At 56.4% G+C, this 24,666-nt stretch overlaps 1 protein-coding gene across 5 annotated transcripts in view; it reads right to left on the bottom strand.

The window, feature by feature from the left end:
• The window catches only part of Pxn (paxillin), a 49,104-nt gene that overhangs the window by 2,407 nt on the left and 22,031 nt on the right, over window positions 1-24,666 (bottom strand). Inside the window, exons 2-10 of one of the 5 annotated variants that reach the window (XM_029533585.1) lie at window positions 8,879-9,105; window positions 8,096-8,232; window positions 7,800-8,001; window positions 6,656-6,791; window positions 2,045-2,146; window positions 1,615-1,785; window positions 1,360-1,533; window positions 685-766; window positions 402-550 (exon numbers count right to left, since the gene is read on the bottom strand). In XM_029533585.1, coding sequence (XP_029389445.1) covers window positions 402-550; window positions 685-766; window positions 1,360-1,533; window positions 1,615-1,785; window positions 2,045-2,146; window positions 6,656-6,791; window positions 7,800-8,001; window positions 8,096-8,189 — 1,110 coding nt within the window. In that variant the 5' untranslated portion in view covers window positions 8,190-8,232; window positions 8,879-9,105. Of the gene's footprint in view, window positions 1-401; window positions 551-684; window positions 767-1,359; window positions 1,534-1,614; window positions 1,786-2,044; window positions 2,147-2,694; window positions 3,088-3,296; window positions 5,346-6,655; window positions 6,792-7,799; window positions 8,002-8,095; window positions 8,233-8,878; window positions 9,106-24,666 lie in introns of those variants that run through there. The other 4 variants (XM_029533586.1, XM_029533587.1, XM_029533584.1 and 1 more) reach the window with 4 other exon arrangements.

The following is a 24,666-nucleotide window of genomic DNA, read 5'->3' as shown; positions in this document are numbered from 1 at the left end:
GATTAGGGTGCACACGCAGGTGTGACAGACCCGAGCCTCCTACAGCAAGTGTTCCCTAGTTTACTGGTCCAGAAGCCCTTGCTGGGGGCCTGTTACCCCACAGACCAGCTCAGAAGCACAGTCCGCTCCTCCCTGGAGCGTCATTTGATCGTCACATGCTCTGTCCAGTGTGACCAGACCTGAGGCCTGCACACTGGCGCGGGCCTGGAACACCTCTACCTGGCTCCTGGTCCTGACCCCAGCTGAGGGCTTTTGGGACTTGAAGAAGCAAACATACACACACCCCAGCCCTGCTCGCTCACTCGCTGGCTGAGAGCCTTAAACACGGGCACCACAGGAGAGACACACACCCCCCAACTGCCTGCTCCTGGTCCCTCTGGCTCAATGGAGGCTCCCCTTACCCTGCACACAAAACATTCGGGGTGCCAGAGGGTGTTGAGGGCCGAAATGTAGTTCTCCAGGATGGCGCGGGCGCAGCCGCCGCACTTGGGTGCGAACATGTCAAAGTAATCTTTCCGACAGTAGGCTTTGCCGTCCTTCTCGTGGAAGCCTGAGGATCAGAAGCCAGTGGCATTCAGAGAGGAGGACCCGGAGCCACCCCGAGCCCAGCATTGGTGAGGTCGCCCCAACTCCTTCTGAGACCTCCCAGAGCATGGCAGGCAGGCCCTTCCAGCGCAGTCATACCTTCTGGACCAAAGAAGGCTCCACACTGGGCACAGAAGAAGTGTTCCGGGTGCCACGTGCGGTCCAGCGCTGTCACCACTTTCTGTGAAAGCAGAAAAAAAGGCGCATGGACAGGGCTCTCCCTCCTGCCTCACCCCTGCCCACAGCCCAGGGAGGAGCAGGGTGCTCCCAAAAGCTCTCCCTCCCACCTCACCCCTGCTCATAGCAAATGGAGGAAGGCTCTCTCCTAATGGCAAAGACTAAGTACTCAGAGCTGCTGAGGGATACAACTGACAGACACACACAACTCCAACTGACAGACATATATACACACCTCTCTCCTCAAACTTCGAGCTCAAACTCATAGGTTCACTGGATTTATTACGAGTCCTACTTTATAAGTAACGTCACAGACTGTGGGAAGGGAGACACCGGTGGCATCCAGGCTCCTAATGCCTGGGCCTCCACACCAGGACTCCAGGATGGGAGGGGAAGTCACCTAACATGCCTGGGCTGCTGTGAGCCACCAAGTCAGACTTCCAGCCCTACCCTACCACTTCCAGCCTGGGTAAGCCAGGCTGACACGGCTCAGAAAGAGGACTGCGGACCATGGGAGATGAAAGGAGCAGACAGGGCCCAGAGCCCAGAGGGGCAGCCCGCCGCCCACCAGCCACTGGCCGCCGTGCATGCGCTCACATCCAGGATGGGCCCGTTACAGTAGTAGCAGCGTGGGGAGAAGAGGCTGTGGTAGTCCTTCTCACAGTAGGGCTGTCCGTCCCGCTCGAAGAAGTTCCGGGACCCAATCTCTTCCTGGCAGTGGGTGCACACAAAGTGCTCGGGGTGCCACGTCTTCCCCATGGCGGTCACGACCTGACAGGACAGACACAGAGTCACTCCAGGTAAAGTCCGGAACCCAGGCCCCAGTGCCCAATGCCTACCTCCCCTGCTTACCTGCCCAGCGATGGGCTTCTTGCAGGCTCCGCAGACCCCTTTGGCAACGGTGGCGACCCCTAGCTTGTTTAGGTCGGACTGCAGACTCCCCAACATGCTGTCCAGCTGGCTCCCGGGCTTGGAGAGCCCCCCAGGGGGTGAGCTGCTCCCAGTTTTCCCCTGGGCCATGAACTGTGGGCATGGAGAGAGCCAGTCAGATTTCCAGGGCCTGGTGTGGGCAACTCACAGCGTTAACACCTATGAGGCTTTCTATTCCGAACAGACGGGCTGACGGAGGCAAAAGGCACACGGTCCTCTGGGGGTGGGGTGGGGGATGACATCAGCAGGCAGTCCGAAGGAAGGTCGAGGAGAGCTTCCAGCACCCAGCTGCATGACCAAGCCCAGGGGTGACATGCCAAGCAAGAATTCAGTCCCCAGTCTGAGCACTGACCCCTCCCTCGTCCTGCCCTTCCGGGCTGCTCTGCCTGCTGTTGGGGGGCCAGCCGGCTGCCCACGACCGCTCTCCATCCACTCTCTGTTCCAGGCCCTGCATCTTAGGTGGCAAAGAGAGGAGAAGAGGAGAAGGCATCGTTTAAAAACCCGAGATGGAGAGGCCTCGCCACTGGATTATCTCACACAGAGTTAGAGGAGTTCTCCCTACTGGCAATGGCAGAAAACCAGAAGGGGTTGGGGGTGGAGGTGGAAGAGATGGGGGACGGAGAGAGAGAGAGAGAGAGAGAGAGAGAGAGAGAGAGAGAGAGAGAGAGAGAGAGAGAGAGAGAGAGAGAGAGAGAGAACCTGAGAGAGGAGGCCTAGGAGAAGGGGAGGCAGAAGGGGTGAGTCACACGGGTAGACTTGGAGGCCCGGACAACAGTAGGCCCAGGCCAGCAGGAGCAGAGATGGTTCGTAGCTTCCAGTGTGGAAATGGCCTCCTCAGCTGACGAACCCAAGGGAATGGGCCGGGGTGTGTGTGTGTGTGTGTGTGTGTGTGTGTGTGTGTGTGTGTGGTGCCTAGATACCAGGGTCGGGCAGGCCCTAAGGAAGGACTCCAGTTACTGCCAGGGCTGAGGATGGAGGACGGAGCCCTCCGTGCCTGCACACCTCTGCAGCATCCTCGGAGTTGGGAGGTGGCTGGGGACGAGACAGGGCACGGGCAGAGCAAGGTGCCGGGAGGCAGGCCTGCATCGGGCGGAAGAGTGGGTCCTCATTGGTCTGGCAGCCCACAGACCTCACGGTGTGGGGCACGGAGGTGAGAGCAGGGGGGCCACGCCCACCCTCCTCCAGGGACTTCGCCCCTGCAGGCTGGACCCCAGAAGAAGAAGCAGAAGCAGCAGCCAAGGGCCCTGGCCAGGAAGGAGTGGGCAGGCTGGGTGGGACAGGAGAGCCGCCGGTCGAAGGGTCGGGGTGATCCTGGAGCAAAAGGGCAGGGGGGGAAGGAGCCACAACAGAGATGGTTCTTCTCAGGGGCATGGGGGAGTCAGGAGGGTAGACAACCTGGGAAGGAGAGGGGGGGAAAGAGACAGGAAGGTAAGAACTCAGCAGCCAGATGAGGATGGAGGGGGTGATGTGGCCAGCCTCGTCATAAGGCCATACAGTGCGGAAGCTACCCCACCGCCCCCAAATCTTTTCCAGCCGGCACTAGGGCTGAGGGGACGGCCAGACCCCCACTCCCCGGCTGTGGCCTGCATCGGGTGGCTGGCTACCTTCTCTACCAGCTGCCCCCCGGCCCGCCTCCCGCGTGGCTGCACGGTGATAACGATGCCTTCTGTCAGCCAGTCCTGCGCGGAGGCCCCCGCCACCTCCTCGGCCGCCGGCTGGATGCCCAGCCGGCCCTGCAGCTCGCCAATGAGCTGCTCCTGGGACGGGTTCCTGCTCAGGCTTGCAGGGTCCAGCCTGCGGCGAGGGGAGGGCTCCCGGGACATGGGATGCACGTGGCCCGACTCCCGGCTCCTCCTGATCACAGAGCGGATCTGGGGGAGGACAGAGCAGCCGTCATCCATCCCATCCCATCCCAGGGAAGGTGGGACAACGCAGCTCAGGCCACACCAGGGGTCAGGAGAGGTCAAAGCAGGACAACCAAGAGGCCAGCCGAGGCAGGTGAAAGCAGGAAGCAGACAGGGCTGAGGAGGGTCCTACGGCCCAGCGCTCACTCCCAAGTCAGCCTCTAACCATGGACGCCAGCTGCTCTCGCCTTAGCCGGAGCCAGCGGGGGCTCTCCTGGCGCACACTCGGGGTCACACAGTAGTCACCTGATGTTCCTACCCCTCCCTCGCCTCTCTTCACTGCTTAAGAAGAAAGATGGAGGCTTCTCTTTTCTTTACACCCTTTAGCCAGTGTCTGTACATAGTTTATAGTACATATTACGCATTAAAGCTTACTCATTTGTAGTGTTGGTGGAAACACTTTGGGGTGAAGGTGTAAAGTCAGAATCCTACGAGAAACAAGGAAGAGCCCTGCATGGTGGCGCACAGCTGGAGGGCCAGCACTGAGGAGACGAAGGCAGGACAGACAGCCAGGGGCAGAGGGAAGGAAAACCATGTACTGGGTTTCCTCCACTTTCCAGCACTTATCTCAGCCAACCCTCTGCGTGACCTTGGGAAAGTGTGCTATTGGTGCTCCCATTTTAAAGATGGTAAAGCTGAGGCTCTGGGTGGTTCCCCAAGTTTACATAGGGAGTGAGAGTTGCCAGAGTGGTGTGCGATCCACAGTAGTTCCATACACTGAGATGCCGGGTCAGCTCCTCTAAAGGACATCTTAGGAAGCAGGAGATGGAGCGTCACTAGACACGAGGCTGGCCCCACAGGATCACCGCCAAGCATATCTTTAGTGCCATCATCCCTTGGCTCTCTCTGCCCAGGCAGGCATTCGTAAGGGCAGCATGCAGTTAGCAAGGAGTGGCCCACACTCAAGTCCTGCCAGAGCCATGCCTAGTGACCACACAAGCTGGTGCCTGCCTGGCCGGAGGTGGAAATCCTCTCCGAGACGCTGGGTGTCCCCACGGCCATGGCATGACAAAGCTCCGGCTGCTCCTTCCTGGCCTCCAGAGCGGCTTCGGCGGCACCTTCTGGGCTCCCTGGGTTCTCGGGTGCCTCAGTGGGTCCCCCAAAGCTTCCCTTCTGGGGAGTCTTCCCACCTAGCTGCTCCTTGTCCCCCGGGGCAGGACAAGTGCTTGCCCGGCCCCCTGGTTCTAACTGTGCCCTCTCCAGCAGGGCACACTCCTTGGTGAGAGCCCAGGTGTCAGGGAGCACAGCTTGCCGATCTAACGCCACGGCGGGCGGCTCAAGCCCTTCCGGAAAGCCGGAAGTCACTTCCTGGGGACTCTCAGGCCTGGATGCTGTCAGAGCCTGTGGCCATCCCCAAGTGGGAGCCATAGTCTTCTCTGAACACACAGAGTTGGCCAGTGGCCCCGGGGACCCTGTGCTCCCTGCAGGATATGGAGTGTGGCATGGGGGAGCCCTAGAGGGGGGACCCACCGCACCCATCAGGCCATGCCTAACTTGAGCCTGGCTCTTCACACCACGTGACTGCTGAGAAGCCGCCACAGAAGGAGCCCTTGAGTTCTGAGTGTCAGCCAACTCCTCGAGACTACCCAAACCAAGCCATCCGGGAGCCACAGAAGGTAAAAGGACCTGACTACTTCCTTCCTCTTCCTCTGGGGTGTGGTCTCCAGGGGAGGATTTAGTGGGAGGAGGAGGAGGATGAAGGAGGGGTGGGGGTGGAGGAGAGCCGGGCAGCACAGCAGAAGTGCTAGTCTGGAGGAGAAAGATGAGGGGGAAGAGAGAGAAATGGGGAGAGGTGAGCAGGGGGCAGGTGTGGCCTAGTGCTGGGAGAACCGCCATCTTACACCTGAGCGACACTAAGGCGCGGGGTCTCTGGAAAGGCTCCAAGCCCAGAGATGCTTGTAGGCATGAGAGACCAGCTGCAAAGCCATGCTCACCAAGTCACCCAGAGTAAGCACGTTGGGGATTTACAACAAGGTGCAAACCCGGGGGAAGCTGGCCACGGGCACCAGCTCCGTGCACTACCCACCAGGCAATCCCACCCAGCTCGCTCCTGCTCTCCTCTATCGGAAAGTCCCCTCTCTAATGCTCAGCGAGAAGCGGTGTGGCTTTTCCTTGAGTGGCCCTGGGCTACACGGTCTAAGGAAGCAACTGCAGTGTCCTGGGATGAACAGCAGCACAGCCAGCGCGGGTCCTGACTTGCTTCCCACTGCTCGGAACCAGGCAACAAGGTTTCCAAGTCCGGACTGAGCCGGCACCTGGTCTCCTGCCTCTGAGCTCCAAGCAAGAGCCCAGCTGAGGAGAAGCATGAGGCACCTTTCGGGGCCAAGAATGGACAGACGGACGGCCTGGCTCCCTTCTCATATTCCCCAAGCTGCGCCCCAGAGGTCTCTGGCCGACACACACGGAGCTGAGGTCAGCAGCTACTGGAAAGTTCTGTCAGTATGAAGCCCTATCAAGGCAATACATTTTCTAAACAAAACGCCGTGGACTGGCGGGCCTGGAGAGCCTGGAGGGGAAGGTGGGACACTTCCTGCCAATGGGCCGAGGGCCTGGCAGGTTGGGTTTCCCACAGACCGGGCTCTGGGGACTCAGGCCCCGGGAGAACAAAGTGGAGTGTGGACGGAGGCTGGCTGCAGAGGTCTGTAAATCCCATCCCCACTGGCAGAAAGAAAGCGGGTGTTCTGAGGTCAGCGAGTGTGGGAGAGGCAGCTCTGGGGCAAGTGACTTCTCAGGCATGGGATCCCGATCCCACGGACCCAGCAGGACACACCCTCCTCCAGCAAGAGCAGCCATCAACACAGGGCTCTTTGTCCCTGTGTCCGTGCCTCCTGATCCCCTTGACCTGGGTGGCTGGGAACACCAGGAGAGGGAGGAATGTCCCAGCTAAAAGAGGCTCCGGTTTCTGTGCCTTCACTGGCTGCTAAGAAGCACGGCCTCCCCCTCGGACTGCCGAGCCTCTCTCCCCCAGGGCACTGTGGAGCCACAGGCCAGCTACTCACTGAGGTTGGAGAATGGAGGGGGGGACTGGGGGGCAGAGAGGACGGAGGGTCACAGGGCACCTTGAAATCTGACAGTGACGCCATGAGCTCGTCCAGCTCCCTGGTGGCAGAGGAGGCTGAGATCCGGGTCTGCTGCTGGCTGGAGGTGACGCGCTGCGGACTGCTCATCTCTCCCTGGTTCACAGTGATGGCCGGGCTGCAAGGGCAGGCGGTGTGTCAGCGGGGAGCGCGGGGGGGGGGGGAGGCCCAGACTCTAGCTCCACAGGGGATCAGGTCTCCAGCACCTAGTACCTTAGGGATCCCCATCCCTGGCTGAGTACAACTGGCTGAGACCATGCCGAGGGGAGGTGACCAGAGGAAAAAGGTGGCTCACACGGTACCCTTACAGGGAGACACCCCTGCCAGGGCAGGGCAAGCTCACCTGTCAAACACTGGGAGCACCTTTAGGTCCCCTCTACAGCACTTACATAGACGTTAGGTTATTATACACGATGACATCAGTCAGCGCTAGCTACCATTAAGACAGGCAGGTGTGGTGGTGGCTCCTACTTGTAAACCCAGCCCGTAGGAGACTGGGGCAAGAGGCTTACTACGTAGTGAGTTCCACAACAGTCCGGGCTGTGGAGAGACCCTACCTCGGAATGAACAGACAAGACCTAACATTACTAGGAGCGTCCTGTGAGTGGCAGAGCTATGAGCCAGGCCTCTGCAGACATGGGACCACCTGGCCTCACTGGATTTACCTATGTCGTCTCACCCCGTGATCCCTGTCTGCTAACCTACTTTACAGTTTGCTTCCTATTTTAAAACAAGGTCTCATGCAGTTCAGACTCACTATATAGCCTAGACTGGCCTTGAACACGAGGTTCCCCCAAGCCCCGACTTCCCAGAGGCTGGGATCAGGACCACGTATCACTGCGCCTCACTTCAGCTTACTCCAACTTACGGAGGGAAAGACAGACTTGAGAGCTAAGTGTACTAACTGGCCCAGCCAGGATTCCAGCCCTCTGGGGCCTTAGCAAACCTGTGCTAACAGTCTGAGTCACAGACGGCCTCCACACACACAGCACAGTGCTGATGGATGGCTGGTGTGGCAAGTAACGGGCACTTAAGGGGACCAGGTGACTCTAGGGCTACATCACGGGCACTCCGGCCTGGAGCCTGTCTAGGCAGGACCTTCAAGAGCTTCCCAGCGAATACTCACACAGGGCTGGGCACGGAACTCTCCAGTTCATCCAAGAGGCTCTCCACGCTGGGCCGCACATCCTCCAGCCCCCGGCCTCCATTTCGCTTTGGCTTCTCTTTCACCAGGGGCCCCGCTTTGCCCCCCAGGGGACTGTTATTTTCTGGGATGCCATAAAGTGGACTCAGAGCTCCGGGCAAGGGGGGGCTCGACTCGGCTTCATCTTGGGGGGGGGGGAAAGAAGACAAAATGATTGCTCATTCCTCAGTCCCCCAAGGACCCGAAGGCTCACGAGCGGCCTGAACACCCAGCCGTACCTGCAGGGAAGCCGGGCGGGCTGTGCTGCACCGCGTTCAGCTCCAGTAAGAGCCGGTCGAGTTCAGAGAGGTTGCTGCCCAGGGAGGAGCTCATCACGGTCGGGGAGGGCTCCGCCGACTTCTGCTTGTTGGGGAAGCTTCAGGAAGCAAAGGAGAGAAGTGAGACCTCTCCACCTTAGGCTGGATGCAGCGGCTGGGGGCCCTGCCACCCAAGCCCCCCCCCCCAGGCGAATGTCACAAGCCTCCAGGAGGAGGAGGGAGGGCAGGGAAGGAATGTGGTGAGTGAGGAGGAAGGAAACTGCTTCAGTTCCCCAACTACACAGATGCTGTGGGAGCCCAGCCCACCGCAGAGATGGTAGAGGGAGCCGCTGAAAGGCACAGGGCCTGGTAGGGGCGGGGGGGGGTAGGGGGGGGGGGGGGGGGGGGGGGGGGGGGGGGGGGGGGGGGGGGGGGGGGGGGGGGGGGGGGGGGGGGGGGGGGGGAAAACAAAACGGGCCCGCCCCCCCCCCCCCCCAGGAGAGACAGGAACAGCAGCCAGGAGCAGTGTCGGCTCCCAGGCAGCTCCTGCTCGCAGCCTGTCTCACAGGGAATTTCCACGGGCCGATCAGGTGATTAATACTTGGTCACTGGCCCCTCACATGGTGCGTAGGAAGGACTGTGTATGGCTGTGCATGTCCATCCCTGCCCCCTCTCCTCAGTTCTCCAGTGGCCTGACGCATCCTTGGTAGGCCAGCTCCTGTCACCCCTAAGTCCCCGAGAGTTTCTCAGGTGCCCACCCCTTACCTGCTGGTGAGTGTATCTGGAACCACTAGGCTGCCACTGGTCTAAGGGGTCCAGGACCGTGCCATTGAGGGCCTCGCTGGACGGCGGCGGCGGGACCGGAGGTGGCACCGCAATCTCCTGGTACGTGTGGTTCCCAGTTGGGTAGGAGTAGGGGGGCTCCTCTGACAAGAACGCTGGCCGCTTGGCGATGTGGGAGGTGGTAGATTCCAAGTCTGCCAGCAGGGCATCTGCAAAGAGAAGGTGTCCGTCCACGTCCACCGGTGAGCGTACCATCCTTACCGGGAACGTCCCAGGGACAGTGCCCCGACTTCCTCAGGTTCCCACATCTGCGGCCCTGTCTCCAGACCAGACTGAAAGTGCTCTCTCTGGGCTCCTCCCTCAGGGGTGAGGTGCCTGGCTCTGCATTCCTCCTGACAGGGCAGTGCGGAAGCTAGAAATGCCTGCCTGGAACGCCTGACTCCACGGGGTGGGGGGTGAGGGGGCAACTGGGGTAATCAGGTGGGGGGAGCCCTGAATCAAGTCACAGCACAGGGAGGGGCTGGCAGACAGAGCCAGGCCAGGAGGTGGCCCTGGGGTGCACCTGTCCTCCAAGGCCAGGGAGGGGGCAGAATTCCATGCTCTAAGCTCCTCCCCAGGCTCCAGGTTATGGCTAAGGCATGCAGAGAGGCTGGGGGCTGGCGTGAAGCCAGCTGAGCGCTCGCCACCCCCTCAACAAGCTGGGGGCAAGGCTGCTTGGCTGACTGTCCTTGCCCACTGGCAAGGAACCCAGCCCTAGCGGCTCCAGGGCCCCACGACTGTTTAACTGTAATGCAGGGGCCCAAGCTGCCATTGCCCCGGCATGGGGTGGCCTATAGGGACGGGCTCCTGACAGGAAGAACACAGCTAGAGGGTAGGGGCTGGAAGTGGTGACCTTCCTGCCTAACTCCTCCTGTGTCGAAACCCTCCACAGGCCTGGGTAGAGTCCAGCCCCGAATGCCACACCCTCCTTCCTAGACTGCTCGCTGACCTGCTTTATGCTCAGCCTCTAGTGACCTGTGTCCCTGGCCCTCCTGAGCGACAAACACAAAGGCAGTGGCCGCTCTCATCATGGCAACTACTAGGGTGCCGTGGGAGGCGTTTACACACATGGTCACAGGCGACCCTTCCGGTAACCTAACCAGCTACAACTGTTCTCTTTAGAGCTGAGGAGAGCGGACTTGGAAGCCCTGGGTCCGTGCCCCAGGTAACAGGGCAGATAAGGACAGGGTCACATGACTCCTCAGACTCCCCCAAGTTCCAGACCCCAAGCCTATGGGAGGCTGCGGTGATCACAAGGCGACAAGATGGTGCCTGGCTGTCAGTCTGACCTTTGCTGCAGCCCTGCCCCCAGCCCCAATCCTGATCAGAGCGGGAAGCAAGGACTTCCCGAGCCCAAGGCCATGCTTCCTCCCCCCCCCCCCCGCAGCCCTGCTTACCAATATCACTGAGGCGGGCACACCTACCCCTGGCTCCCGCTGTACAGTGGGAAGAGGAGCTGTTCCAGGGCCCAGACCCTGGGTCCCAGCCTCCTACTGCTGGAGAAACTCCTGCGGCCCCTCCCCTTCCAGGTCCCCTGGAGGAGTTCTGACTTCCTGCCTCCAACAAACCGGAACTACTACGGGGGAGTCTATATGTGTCTAGGTAAGGCATAGAAGGAACTAATGTCCAGGGCCAATCCCGGAGGCGTCTCTGGGGCCACACCTGCTGGCCATTTCCTCCGGGCCCAACCCCCCAGGAGGCGGAACCCCTCTTTCTCCATCTTGGACTGAGGCGACTGCAGTGCTCCAGAGAAGGCAAGAGCAGTCCCCGATCATGAACCGTTCCCAGGGCCAAGAGCTTCACCATTGGAACCTGCTAAAGCTGAGGTCCCCACTGCCCAGGTCGACACAGTTCCTCGGGCTCCAAACACTCTGAGGGAGGCAAACACCATCCCTGCTAGACAGTGAATCAGGGATTCCGCTGCCCACACAGCCCACACATCCATCGCCTCCCTCCCTGGGCCCTGCACCCAGGCTGGGATCTCACAGCCAGCCGGCTTTACTGGTGCATGGGCTGGATTCTGGTTTGATTTTTTTTTTTTTTTCCTATTCGATTTTTATGGTGCTACAGATAGAGTCCAGAGCTTCATGCATCAACTTCACCACTACCACCAGAGCACAGCCTAGCGTCTGGGGTTGACACAAGGTCTGGTGATGCGAGCCGGGTGGCCCCAAACTCTCAATTCTCCTGCCTCAGTCACCACACTTGGCTCCCACGAGCTTTTGCCATTTGTTTTCTTTCTTGTGTGTGTTCACGTGCGTGTGGTATGTACGCATGTGTACATGCACACACGCGCTGTGCTCACCGAAATGAGCCTGTGTGGAGGCTGAAAGTCGGGGTTGGGTATGTTCTCTGTCGTGTTCCATTTTGTTTCTGTAGATTACAGTTTTATGGTTTTGTTTTGTTTTTTGGTTTGTTTCTTTATATTATAAGTGTCTGAGAGTTTTTGGTTTTGTTTGTTTTGTTGTTCTGTTTGTTTTGAGAAAGGGTTTCTCTGTGTAGCCCTGGCTGTCTTGGAACTCATTCTGTAGACCAGGCTGGCCTTGAACCCAGAGAGATCCACCTGCCTCTGCCTCCCGGGTGCTGGGACTAAGGGAATGCACCAGCACTGCCCGGATCCTAAGACAACTTGGTGGAGTTGGTCCTCACCTTCCACTTTTGTAGGGTTCTGAGTTAAACCTTACAAAGCCTTGTCCCCAGGCTTACAGTCCCCACTGTGCCATCTCAGCAGCTCAGCTTCCATTGTTTTTGAGAGATATATACAGTCACTCTATGTAACCCTGGCTGTCCTAGAGCTCTCTATGTAGACCAGGCTAACCTCCACATCTTGTTTTTTTTTTTTTTTTTTTTTTTGAGAGAAGGGGTTTTAAAAAAAAACTGGCTGGCCACAAAGTCCCTGGGATCCACCTGTTCCCCATGGCACAGAAGGTATAGACGTGCATCGGCACACAAGTCTGTCCATGGAAGCTGAAGAGCTCTGGGCCTCAAGGTCTCACATCATACACTTTAGCCACTGAGTTCTCACCCCAGATTGCTTGTTTTCTTCCTTTCTTCCTTCCTTCCTTCCATCCATCCATCCATCCTTTCAATTTATGAAGAACGGTTTGGGGCCAGCAAGATGGCTTAGCATGCTTGCTACTAAATCTGATGGCTTGAGTTTGATCCCTGGAACCCACATGGTAGAAGGAAAGATAACTCCTGCAAGTTGTCCTCTGACCAACACATGCATACACACACACATACACACACACACACGCACGGACACACACATAAACACACGTACATCAAAAGAATTAGATAATTAAAAGAAAAAGAGGAAGCTTAAGAGACAGTCTGGGGCTTAGCGGCACACAGTTCACGCGGAAGCCCACATCTGGTTTCCAGCGCCCACAGCAGGCAGTGTATACCCTGCTATAGGAGTTTCTAAGGCATCTGGCTTCTGCAGGCACCTGCACCCACACACACAAACACAGAGGCATAGACATACTTAAAAGTCAATCTTAAACCAGGAATGGTGGCGCATGCCTTTAATCCCAACACTTGGGAGGCAGAGGCAGGCGGATTTCTGAGTTCTAGGCCAGCCTGGTCTACAGAGTGAGTTCCAGGACAGCCAGGGCTACACAGAGAAACCCTGTCTTGGGAAAAAGGGAAAAAAAAAACCAAAACCAAAAAAAGTCAATCTTAAGGGGCTGGAGAGATGGCTCAGCGGTTAAGAGCACTGACTGCTCTTCCAGAGGTCCCGAGTTCAATTCCCAGCAACCACACAGTGACTCACAACCATCTATAATGAGATCTGATGCCCTCTTCTGGTGTATCTGAAGACAGAGACAGTGTGGTCACATATATGAAATAAATAAATCTTTAAAAAAAAAAAAAAGTCAATCTTAAATACAAGAAAAAAGTGCTCATTCAGAACTTACAGAAGAGCTGTCTGCCATGTGGGTACCAGATGGAAGCACCGGGCCCTAAACTCAGGCCCAGCTCATCTCCAGGACGACTGACCTCTTGTCGGTAAGGCCTAGTCTAATCAGTCAGGTGTCCATGTTGGAGAGACACCTCCACTGTAAAACCACTTGGTTGTTCTCGAAGAGGACCTGGGTTCAGTTCCCAGCAGCCAAGAGGCGGCTCACAACCACCTGTAACTCTCATGCCAGGGGGAATCCAACATCCTCTCAGACTCTGTGGGCACCACATACATTTAACCCACTTACATACAAGCAGGCAAAACACCCATACACATAAAAACGATCTTCATACTTACCTTTATTGATTATTTGTGTGCACTTGTGCATGAGTGGAGATCAGAGGACTACATTCAGGAGCCCCCCCCCCCCCGCCTCCTGTCTGTGACAGGGGCTTCCCTGCGTATGTCAGTTTCTGTGCTGGGACTGCAGATGTCCGGGTTTACATGGGAGCTAGGGGTGCTGGGCTCGCCTAGCAATGCTGTTACCCACTGAGCTGTCTCTCCAGCACTCCCTGTGAATAACTCTTACCCTGCAGTATCAATGAGATTTACAAGGGCTGGCCCGCGGATCAGTAGCCAAAATGCATCAGTTGCCAGACATCAGACCTAATTACTCTGTGCCATCTAGAGAAAAGACCCTCCTTCGTAGAACAGGATGCGGCTATGAAAACAGTCTGGGCCAGAGCCCCAGATTAAGAAAGGAGCATCCAAAGCCGGGCGTGGTGGCCACGCCTTTAATCCCAGCACTCAGGAGGCAGAGGCGGGCGGATCTGAGGTCAAGACCAGCCTGGTCTACAAAGTTCCAGGAGGGCAGGGCTACACACAGAAACATTGCGTCAGAAAACAAAACCAAACAAAAACCAAAAAAATAATTTCCCAATTTCCTCTAAACGTTTGCCTACCTGAGAGAGCGGAACTTTACCCAAGCACAGCCGCTGACAAGGCTCCCTCCTCTCTCTGTACCTTACTTAGTCCTTGCCTGGTGGCTTGAATAGACTTGGAGTCCCCGTGCCCCAGGGCACCTCACTAGTTGCTACGGCAATACAGGAGGCCGCCGAAACACAGACTCTGAGGCTCTGGGTCCTGTGCTGTAGACGCCTAGCGTCTCCCGTTGGCTGCTGTTAAAGGCTAAAGTCCCCAAAGCCCAGCAAATACTCCCCTGGCCTCAGTAAACACAACCAGGATGAGGCTTCACGGAACAGCCTCCCTACCTGCCGGGATTCCCCTGGCGTCAGCACGGCGACCACCTTTCACTAGCTCTAAATGTACAAGAGGTGTTGGGAACTCCTTCACCTCACACCTCAACGGCCCCGTCCTTTAGGACAGAGGTCAGACACAGATCCATCACCACCTCTGTCCTGCTTCTCACAGACTAAAGGGCCCAGAGCTGGGGCACCTCAGAGCGCATCAGCATCACCCCACTCAATTGTTGGGTCCTAGCTTGACACCATTTCAACTAAAGCCCGAGCCAGAAGCTTGAATCCACTGGAGGGGGAAAGCAGAGATCACCATGGTGGGGGAGGGGCAGGACTGTGCAGCCCTGGGTATGGATAGGCAAAGAAGAGCAGGGTGCCAAGTGCCACCTGGCCAGGGGCACAAAACTCACAGCGCTGTGCCCTGTTGAGTAAGCATGCAGGCCGTCCGCTGCTCACCACCAGAGGGAGCCATTAGTCCATCACCTTCCTGCCACCAGGGGTAACCTCATGCAACCGCAGAATTTTCTTGCTGAGCTGGGGAAAGACTAGGGAGTCCCCAGGCACAGTGGGAAGTTTCAGTCTCGAGAGAAGCTAGAGCCGGAGGCACAGAGCTGGCATAGAAATCAGCCTGAGTGCCAAGACACTGGGCATGCAAATTGGGACATCTGGAGGTGCCATCTAAGGGTGGCATGAAGTTCAAGCTCCACAGACCCAGAGGGACACATTCAGTGACTTCTACTACCTCTTCTGCAGAGGACTGTCCCATTATTGGAGGAGGAAGAGCAGCTGAATGCCGAGGCCAGAGACAACGTTCAGGGAGCCTGTTCCCTCCCTGCACCATATGGCGCCCAGGGACTGAACTTGGGTTGTCAAGACTTGGTAGTAAGCACCCCGGAACTCTCCTGTCTGGCAAGCTGGATCCCAAGCACCTCCTCCCTTCCACCCATCCCAACCCCCACTGAAAGGACAGTCAAGGGGAGAATCGGTGAAGCCTTCCCACCCCCACCCCCACCCCCACGCAGAGCTCTTTCCCAAGCGGTGCCCCTTTGTCCTGGCTGTCCCCAGCCACATCCTAGGCATGTGATACAATCTGTCAAAAGGCAGAGTCCTAGCGCTGGCCAGGTGCCAAGAGCGGTGAGCTCCAGGTCCTCCCAAGGTGGTTCAGGTTCTGCTACCAGAGCTGGGGCCCCAGCCATTCCTCAGGTGGCTGGCTGTTACAGCCCGCACTTGGGGGACACCCTGTCTGCTGGCTGGCTGAACTGCCTGAACAGGGGCCTGTGCCTCAGCTGTCTTGCCTGCCCCATTCTTCGGGAATGTCATCAGTTTAAGCTTAGGATTCAGATCAAACAAGAAAACAGGCACCAAGTGCCTACTGGGCACCGGGCTCACAGTCAGCACGTGGGAGGTACTAAACAGGCAGGAGCTCAGCACTAGAGGACCCTCAACTCTAAGGACAAAGAAATGTCATACCCAGTGCTGGAACGACAGTCAGGGCATCGTTCTGCCCAACACAAGGCCTTGGAGGGAGACCTGTGATAACTGTTCCTGGTTGTCACCGTGACTGGAATTAGCTAAAACCCAGGCAGGGGAACATCCGTGAGGAATTTTCCCTCAATTAAATGACAGAAGTGGGGAAACCCAGTTTTAATCTGGATTCTTGTTTGTTTGTTTGTTTGTTTCTAAATTTAGGACAAGTGGGCTCTGGAAGTGCTCTTAGCCCCTGAGCCACCTCTCCAGTCCCTCATTCTGATCTCCTGGGTTAGGAAGATCAACACTTAACCTGGACCACACCATCTGCTCACAGCCTATATAAAGGACACGGAAGAAGGAAGTTCGTTCTCTCTCTCTCTCTCTCTCTCTCTCTCTCTCTCTCTCTCTCTCTCTCTCCTGGCAAATCCATTCCTTAGAGCCTACTTCTTGGGGATTCTGGTTTCTAGTGTGTAGAGGACACAAGGTCCTTGTGCTCACAGACAAGAACCAGGGAAACCAGGACTGATAAGCACACAGGGTTGTCTCTTCAAGGGAAGGGACGCGGACCTGTCTTCCACCCAGAAGGCTGGGAGTGGATGTGGTTAATACCCTGGTGACCTGTGGGGCCAGCCCATACCCCAGTGCCCTGACCATTACGCCTATCCCAGACTCTTCCTCCCCAGACCTTTATCTTGAACACGGTTTCTTAGTCAACAAGATGTCACATGCACTTTGTAATTTGGTGGCCTCTCCCATGACCTAGACCGCTCTAGATCCTCCCCTAGGCCCTTAAGCTATAGAACATCCTCTGCCTGCCTTGGGTTTGCAGGGACCACCACACTGGTGTGTGTATACATAAGACCAGCTGGGAGGGCCAACCTTGTGGACTAGACAACTTCTGGATTCTTAGCCCTTCCGACGGTGGTCAGCCATTGGTGGACTAGCAGGACTACAGCTGTTAGTCACTCTAATAAGTATAAATAGATAAGTATACTTATATATCATGTATATTGAATATGTGAGTGTTCATATACCCACTGGATGTGTTCTGTCCCTCTGGTAAACCCTGACGGATGCACCTCACCATCAGATCTCTATTTCTGAACCCACTGCTAGGACAGCAAGCTCTGAGCCACTTTTCTCATCCCTTCTCGGCTGTGGGCTGTCCTGCCTGGGCTCTCACCATGCCAGGGCCCACTGTCCACAGCTCCATGGTGAAGCGGAGAGCTGATAAATAAGCTCATAAGTACCTGCCGTCCGGATCCAGAGGATGCTTAAACAGCTGGTCTACCCTGTTGTGCCCAAAAGAGGGCTCAGTCCCCGCGCCCGCTGGTCAGCTGAGCAGCCCAGGTAGTAACCTAAAGGCCCTTACAGCTGCTCAGACAGGGGGATGGATGCAGTGGGTGGGCTCAGCCTGACCAAGGGAGGAGCTGGGGATGGTTCACCATCCATCCCTGGGGTGAGAGTTCTCCATTCGGAAGGAGGAAGGAGGAAGAGGGAGACCCGCCCCTCCCCCTCCCATGGCTCCTGCCCAGTCCCTGTCCCTTCACGCCGCCAGAGCCCAAGAGCAGTTAGAGCAGAGGTAACCTAACCCACAGTGGGGTACTTTGACTCAGTGAGTAACTCCCCAGGAATGGAGAGCCGGGTATATTTATCCTGGTAACTGTCCTATCCTTGGGGAAGGCAGCTGTGGCCGGCCAATACACCGTGAAGCCAGATCTCTGTCCCTACCCAGCCTAGGGATCTAAGGCCTCAACACTCTGGAGGAATTCAACCTTCTAGAGGGAGTTTCCCTCACAAACTGGGCTCTGTACCCTCATCAACTGTCCCCTCTTGGAGAATTAATCTCTTAAGAGATGGACCACCTTACTCTGTCCTGCTGGGAGAGAGAGATGGGAAGGGACCGGGCAGCCAGCGTACAGGAGGAACTGGGCTGTCCCTCGTCGGTCTGCCTGGCCAGGGTCCTAGCAGGTAAAATAGACATAGTCTTGAGCCCCCCCCATTTCTGAGCAGGCTCTCAGGAGGAAAACAGGATTAGATGAGGTTTATACAGCAACTGAGCCCTTTGCCTCACTCCAAGGCACTGCTGTTATCTGAACTGTCCGGGAGCTGCTCTCCCCAAGGGGCAGGAGAGCCCCGTCCCATGGTGCCATCTGACTATTTAACAGCCATGCCTGCAGGCTGTGAAGACTCACTCACCCACCCAGCTTCCCCGGCTGACTCAAGCCTTGCTCAACCAGGAGCTGCCCTGAAGGAAGTGTGGGCTAGGTGACAAACAGGAAACTAGCGGGAAAGGTCTGGAGGTTTCCAGCCTGCAGCAGACAGGGCCGCGCCGGGTACAGCTGTCTCTTCCCAGCTCCCCCGTGCCAGAGGCTGATTTCCGGTTCTCAGCTGAGCCCTGCCTACTAGAGGCTCACAACCTGGAGTGTGCAGGCAAGTCCCCCCCCCCAACGCCTTGCAGCCAAGAGAATATAGGCTGCAGGGCTTCTGTGAGGTCACTCTGAGCTCCAACTTTACCAGGGCCCCTGTGAAGCAGGTAGGTACTCACACCACAAACACACACACACACACACACACACACACACACACACCACACCCCAGACCACAGCTGTCTTGGCCTCCAACCAGTGCCCCGCAGCCGCAGCCGGATCCAGCCACACCCCCAGGTGAAGAGCAGCAACCTTAAGAACTCATCTGGAGAGCCCCTCTCCCACCGCCCCAGCACGCCCTGGACACACTTCCTGGGTCTGATCTCAGAGACCTCTTCAACGCACCCACAGGCTCCATCTAAACTCTCCCCATCCCGTCCCGCCATGGTTTCTCTGTGTAGCCCTGGTGCTTGCTCTCCCTCTGCAGACCAGGCTGGCCTCAACTCAGATCCGCCAGCCTCTGCCTCCCGAGTGCCCGGATCAAAGGTGTGCGCTGCTGACTGGCGCCCAGGGAATTCCTGTTCTGGAAATGTCCCTGGTCTGTTCCAGCTCGGCTCCAGGCCCTTCCTGCAATCTGGGCTCTTCCAAGCACATGAGTCTACAGGCGGGCGGGGTGGCTCCCCCTGCTAATCACCAACAGAGCTTAGGAGGGGCTCCGCTCTGACTCATCTCTGGCCCCACAGAGACCTGAACAAGAAGTTCAAAAGTTTGCCTGTTTCTGGGATGAGCTGTGATCTCTCCACCGCGCCTATGGACACAGAGACACCAGTTCTCGGCTCTTTCTTTTCTAGTCAGATGCTGACTGGCGAACGAACGCAGCCCGAAACAACTGAGAAAGGCTTCACCACTGGCCAAGCGGCTTCTGTTCTGGCTACCCTCCTCCTCCATTCCCATGTGTAACTGTCCCCGTTGGGCCTCTCCCTGTCACAGTCACACTTTCTCCTTATCATCTGCAGCCAACAATACCATCTAGCATCAGAAACCAGGCTCGGTCCCTTCTCAGTCTCCGTGGCCTCCCTGGGTCCTGCTAAGCCTACTTCCAGTAGACAAAATGGTTTGAACTTCCTGAACCACACACACACACACACACTTTTTATTTTGAAGCTCAGCTGGGCTCCGTCCACGTTCCTCTGGGTACCCACCTCTTCTGTGTGGGTCCACACTTCCCCCTCCCCCCTCCCCAGACTCGGTACTCTGTGTAGGAACTTCCTTCCACCCTTTCTGGCCTCTCACGGAAGGGCTGGGGTTAATGTGTGTGATGGAGACAGGGCAGAGTCGCAGTATAGTCCTCCGTGCTCAGCCCCACACGGAATGGTATGGTGCATGGGTATAGCCCGTGCGCACCTCCCTGTGTACGCGATGGTTTGATTTGGCTTTGTATCCTCAGGCTGCTGTCAACTTTCAATACAGACTCGGGCGTCCTGAATAGCTAGGATTACAGGCATGAACCACCATGCCCAGTAGACGTATATACTGTTTTGTTTTACATTTTTTTAAGGGTTGTAGACATGGCTCAGCAATTAAGAGTGTGCCCTGTTTTTGCAGAGGACCCAGGTTCAGTTCCCAGCACCCATGTGGAGCTTCAAATCCGAAGGGACCTGAGTCCCTCTTCTGGATCCCTTGGGCACCAGGCACGCATGGTGCACATACATATGTGTACACAAAAGAGTCACACACATAAAATACATCTTTTTCAAATTATTTACTCCCTTTTATATCTGTGTGTATGCATGCACGGACACATGCACACATATAAGTCAGAAGACAACTGGAGTTGCGTCTCTCTTCTCACCATGTGGGTGGCAGGTAAGTTAGGTAACCAGGCTTGGTCACAGTGTGCGTGTGTGCCTGCAGGGTCCATCTCGGGCGTCAGATCCCCTTGGGGCTGCAGTTGCGGGTGGTTGGAAGCTGTCAAGGGAGGGTCCTGAGAACTAAATTAGGGTCCTCTGCAAGAGCAGTATGTACTCTTAACCACTAAGCCATCTTTTCCTCTTTTCCCCCAGTGCGGGACTTAGGACCCCAGGCAACGCAAGACCGACAGCACTGAGCTGTGTTATCTGGCTCTGAACCCAAGTATAAGGCCACAGATATAGAGGACAAACACTGCCACCAATGCTGTCTTTGCCAGGTATACGGGCAGAGCCCCTGGAGTTGACACTCCCATCTTTGAGCCTCTCAGAAAGTAAAACCGAAGGGGCCCTCACTCCCTGCTTTGGCCTTGACCACAACTTTCCTCTTTAGCAGAACTGGGACCCCCACCCCCTTTTCCAGCCCCGGTGTGTCTCTCTACAAACAATAGCAAATGCAGTCGGAACCTCTCCCTCCTCCATCTTCCTGTTACCTGGATGTCCATACCGAGGAAAACCCAGAAGCCCCCTGGGGACTAAGTTAACACAGAAGCTAGAAGTCGAAAGCACTGCCTCGAATCAAACTAGCAAGGCTGGGTTCTGGAGGCAATGAGACTGCAGTAAAACAGACAGACACAGACAGACAGACAGACAGACAGACAGACAGACAGACAGAGGCTGCCGAGAGTCCTTTGTACACACTTGGGGCCTTCAGTGCACAGTTTCATGCAGCACCACAAGGCCCCCACTGTCCACACATAAAGCCACGCTGTATGTGTCGCAGATTGGGTTGCTCTGGTATCACGTGGCTCTCCGTGCGCCCTCTGGTAACCCTGCCCCCGGGCACTGTGCCCCAGCAGAGATAACAGCCTCCCCTATAGAAACGCAGATGACTCGGAATCCACTGCTCACCAGCCTGGGTAAAATTTACCAGACTGTTAGGAGCTTCCGCTCACTAACTCAGTCCCTCACAGAGCTCACTGTGAGTGACGGCTGGGAAGCCCTGGGGAACATTAGCATGGTGGCTGGTGGTAAAATGATGTGGGCCTCCCACTCTAGCACAGAGGCACACGGTACATAAATCTGCATCCCTGATGGTCATGTCCCCTGGAACAGCACAGGGAAGGAGCCGGAGCCAGGGACGTCGGCCAGGGAGCCTGGGAGCTGTGACAGGTCGTCACTAACTGGGGCCTTCTTGCTGAGCACACCACTGACCTCACCCGCTTATGCCTGGGGTTCATTCCAAGTCCTCCTTGGAGAACATCAGCTGAGCCCAGCAGCCTCCAGCTCACTCCCCAGCGGGGGCGGGGCCTAGGAGCCAGGGGCTTCGGTGCTCCCCACTCCTCCCCACTGCAGCCTGGCCTGAGAGCCCCCGACTTTGACCAGGAGCTGCCTAAGCTCCGAAGACCCTGAGAAGTTAGGCCAGGAAAGAGGGAGGAGAGTGCCCGAGGGACTGCAGACAGGGCTACAACGCTGGCTTCCAGGCAGCTGCTCAGGAAGGGAGAAATAACCCTTCCACACACGTAGCCTCATCTGTGGTACACCAGGTCAACTTGTCCAAGCATTTTCCTCCTGGCCTCCACTCAGACTGCAGCTGCTCCCACCTGAGCACTGATAAGCAAGGTTTCCCCAGGCACAGACCTGCAGATCAGTCCACAGGCAGATGGAAGGCTCCTATACGTGCCACAGCAGTCAAATAAGGAGGAAACAGACAGCTGGCTTGAACACACACACACACACACACTCGAGCACACGAGTGCATGTACACACACGCACACCAGGTAGTTCCAGGTTTGCCCTCTATAAGTGCTGTCCCCACAAGGGCACAAGCATGCCCGGGGAAGAGCTCAGCCAACAGCTAACCTTGGCCTGATGTACAATCAATCAATCAAGAGGTGCAGCAGCGTCACCCACGGTTGGCCAGCAGTTATCAAGTACTGACATACATGACAATGTGCTTTTACTATGGGGGGAAAAAAACAAAAAGACAAAAAAACTAAAAACAAAAACAAACAAACAAACAAAAAAAAAAACCAACTCAAATGGGTTCAAGATGGACCCATCATCAAGTCTCCTCCATACGTGCTGAAGTGCTGAATTCGAGAGAACTCGGGGACCTCAGGACCCCACACACACCCTTGGCGTCAGAACTTGAAACAGCCATCTTGGACAGCCAGGTGGAGGCAGAGGCGGCAGCAGGCCAGCGGCCCACAGCATTCCCTCATCAACCCTCAAGGACACTCTTGCTTCCCTAGAGGAACTGACACCATCTGACCCCGGGGCTCCTCAGTCTCTCAATTTTAGGAAGCCATCTGCTGAGCTCAGAGCTCCAGGAAATGCCGGGGGGGCCCCCTGACAGCTGGTGTCACCACAGACAGTTGGCACCTTCTGAAAAAGAGCCATCCCACGCACAGAGGCTCGCGAACTCTTCCCAGCCTCCTGCCCACAAGCGCTGCGACTCAGTTGCTCACGGTGACCTGCAAACTCACCAGGAGGCCCTGGTGGGGTGTCAGTGCCTCCCACAAAGGAGGGACAGACAGCTCCAGCCTGTCCCTGTCCCACTAGAAGGGAAGATCTCCAACTCTCACAGTGGGAAATATGCCTCTTCCTGGACAGGGAGGAAGCACACGGTGGCTGCCAAGTCAGACTGGGAAGCCACACAGGAGAAAACGGAAAACAGGCTTTCCTGGAACAAAATGTGTCAGGGACCTGTGGGCTCAGCCTGGCTGACAAGGCTCGCATGCAAGGGAAGTAGGATGCAGGGGAGGAGGAAGTAGAACATAGGCAAGGTCATGTGACCAGCGGCAAGAAGCCCACCGACCCTGAGCTGGAGCCTCAAGCCAAGCACACGCCAGCCCTCGAGGACCCTGACTGGGGGAGTCTGTGCACTGGCTTCAGAGGCAGAGATCCAAGACTCCTGCCTGGGTTGGCTCAGCCAGCCTGCCCTCCCAGCTGGCCAGTCTAGGACACCAACAGGGGGTAGAGCAGGGTGGGACCCACCGGACCCACCCCATCCCCAATTTGGATTTTACTGCAGGAGACAGTCTGGGGCTCAGGGAATCCAACCCAGCAGAACGAGGACAGATGGTAATAGCAGCGCCTGTCCAAAATGCCCAGAAATATCACACAGGAAGTCCCCAATGTACACACAGGGAACATTCCACAAGCGTGTTTGTGTGTTGGATGTTGAACCATAGAGACAGTCTTCTAAAAGAAGCCGAATTCTGAAGGGAGCAGCCGGGCGACTGGCCAGGCGGGCTGTCACCATGTCACCTGAGCCACAGGTGTGTCCAACAGCATGCTCTCTGGAATGAAGTGTGGAAGAGACAGCTCACCGGGGGTTGGGCCAGGCTGGAATACATCTAGAGCCCCTGAACCTCCTGCTCTGCCATGTATGGAGCACGGCTAAGCTGTCTAGGATAGTTGTGGTAAATGTCCCTAGGACAGATGGGACAACTGTGAGTCCCACAACCCCCTCGAAACTCCGTGAGTCAGAGGCCCAGCAGTTAAGCGGGTGACCTCTGTTAGAACCAAGCTGTCAGCCAGGACAACCATTCCTCCTGTCTGTCTTGGCGCCCCAGACAGAAAACGGTCACCACACAAGTCAGTGAGTGACCGGTCCCCTGCTCACTCCACTGTTGACCTGCCTGAGGTAAGTCATTTCCCCTTTACGAAGCGGGGACGGTTCTGTCCTCTCCTCCCTCATGCTGTACCCAAACTGTGACACCTGCCCTCCCCACAGGTGCGACCCCTTGGTGGAGAACCCATTCCAATTTTTGAGACATACCTAGATGACATCCAAGCTGGGATAAGAGGGGCCCAATTTCCCTGACCGTAAACAAGATTTCCTGTTGCGAATGATGACAAATTCAAACCCAGACAGAAAGAACAACAGTAACACTGGCCTAGTACCCAGGTCCTCTGCCTAAAGGCACTATGGGAAGAGGGTAGGGAGGCTCCTCCGCTCCCCCGAGGACCTACGGGTAATCCATGCTTGGGGAAAGGAAAGATGCTCTTTCACAGTGGAGCCACTGATAACGTGTCCATGCTCCTGTAAATGACCCCTGCCCGGCGCTCCTGTAAGCAAGCCTAAAAGAACTCATTAGCTCACCGAAAGAATAACAAAGACCAGGAGAAGATCATTGGGAATCAGCAAAAGGGGAGGGTATAAATATAATAAGACATCACATACGCATATAAAATGTCATAGCTAGCTGGGTGTGGTGGCACACGCCTTTAATCCCAGCACTTGGGAGACAGAGACAGGCGGATTTCTGAGTTCGAGGCCAGCCTGGTCTACAGAGTGAGTTCCAGGACAGCCAGGGCTACACAGAGAAACCCTGTCTCGCAAAGAAAAAAAAAAAAGTCATGGCTAAACATAGCATATATATTTAATATATGCTAATAAAAAAAACAAAAAGACACCAGTGGCTGCTATCCTAAGAGCCAAGGGTAGCACAATATGTGTGTGCACAGGTGTGTGCAAGTGTGCATGTGTGTGCACAGATGTGTGCCCATGTGTGTGCACAGGTGTGTGTGTGTGTGTGTGTGCGTGCACAGGTGTGTGCAAGTGTGCGTGTGTGTGCGCCCGTGTGTATGTGTATGTGTGTGTGCCCATGTGTGTGTGTGTGTGCAAGTGTGCGTGTGTGTGCATGTGTGTGGTGAATGTGTGCACACAGCTCCTTGCAGAGCTAGGGAGAGGCCAGGCCTGAGGCCAGGCTGCTCAGGACATCACAGGCATACTCAAGCACTTGTCCTTGACTATGACCCGTGACCTCTCTGAGCCTTCCTGCCTTTTTTTTTTTTTTTTTTTTTTTTTAGATTT

The sequence above is a fragment of the Mus pahari genome, chromosome 23, assembly GCF_900095145.1.
Source record: "Mus pahari chromosome 23, PAHARI_EIJ_v1.1, whole genome shotgun sequence".
Classification (NCBI taxonomy): Eukaryota; Metazoa; Chordata; class Mammalia; order Rodentia; family Muridae; genus Mus; species Mus pahari.
Note: the sequence above shows the minus strand (reverse complement) of the source record. Positions and strands in the feature narration are given on the sequence as shown.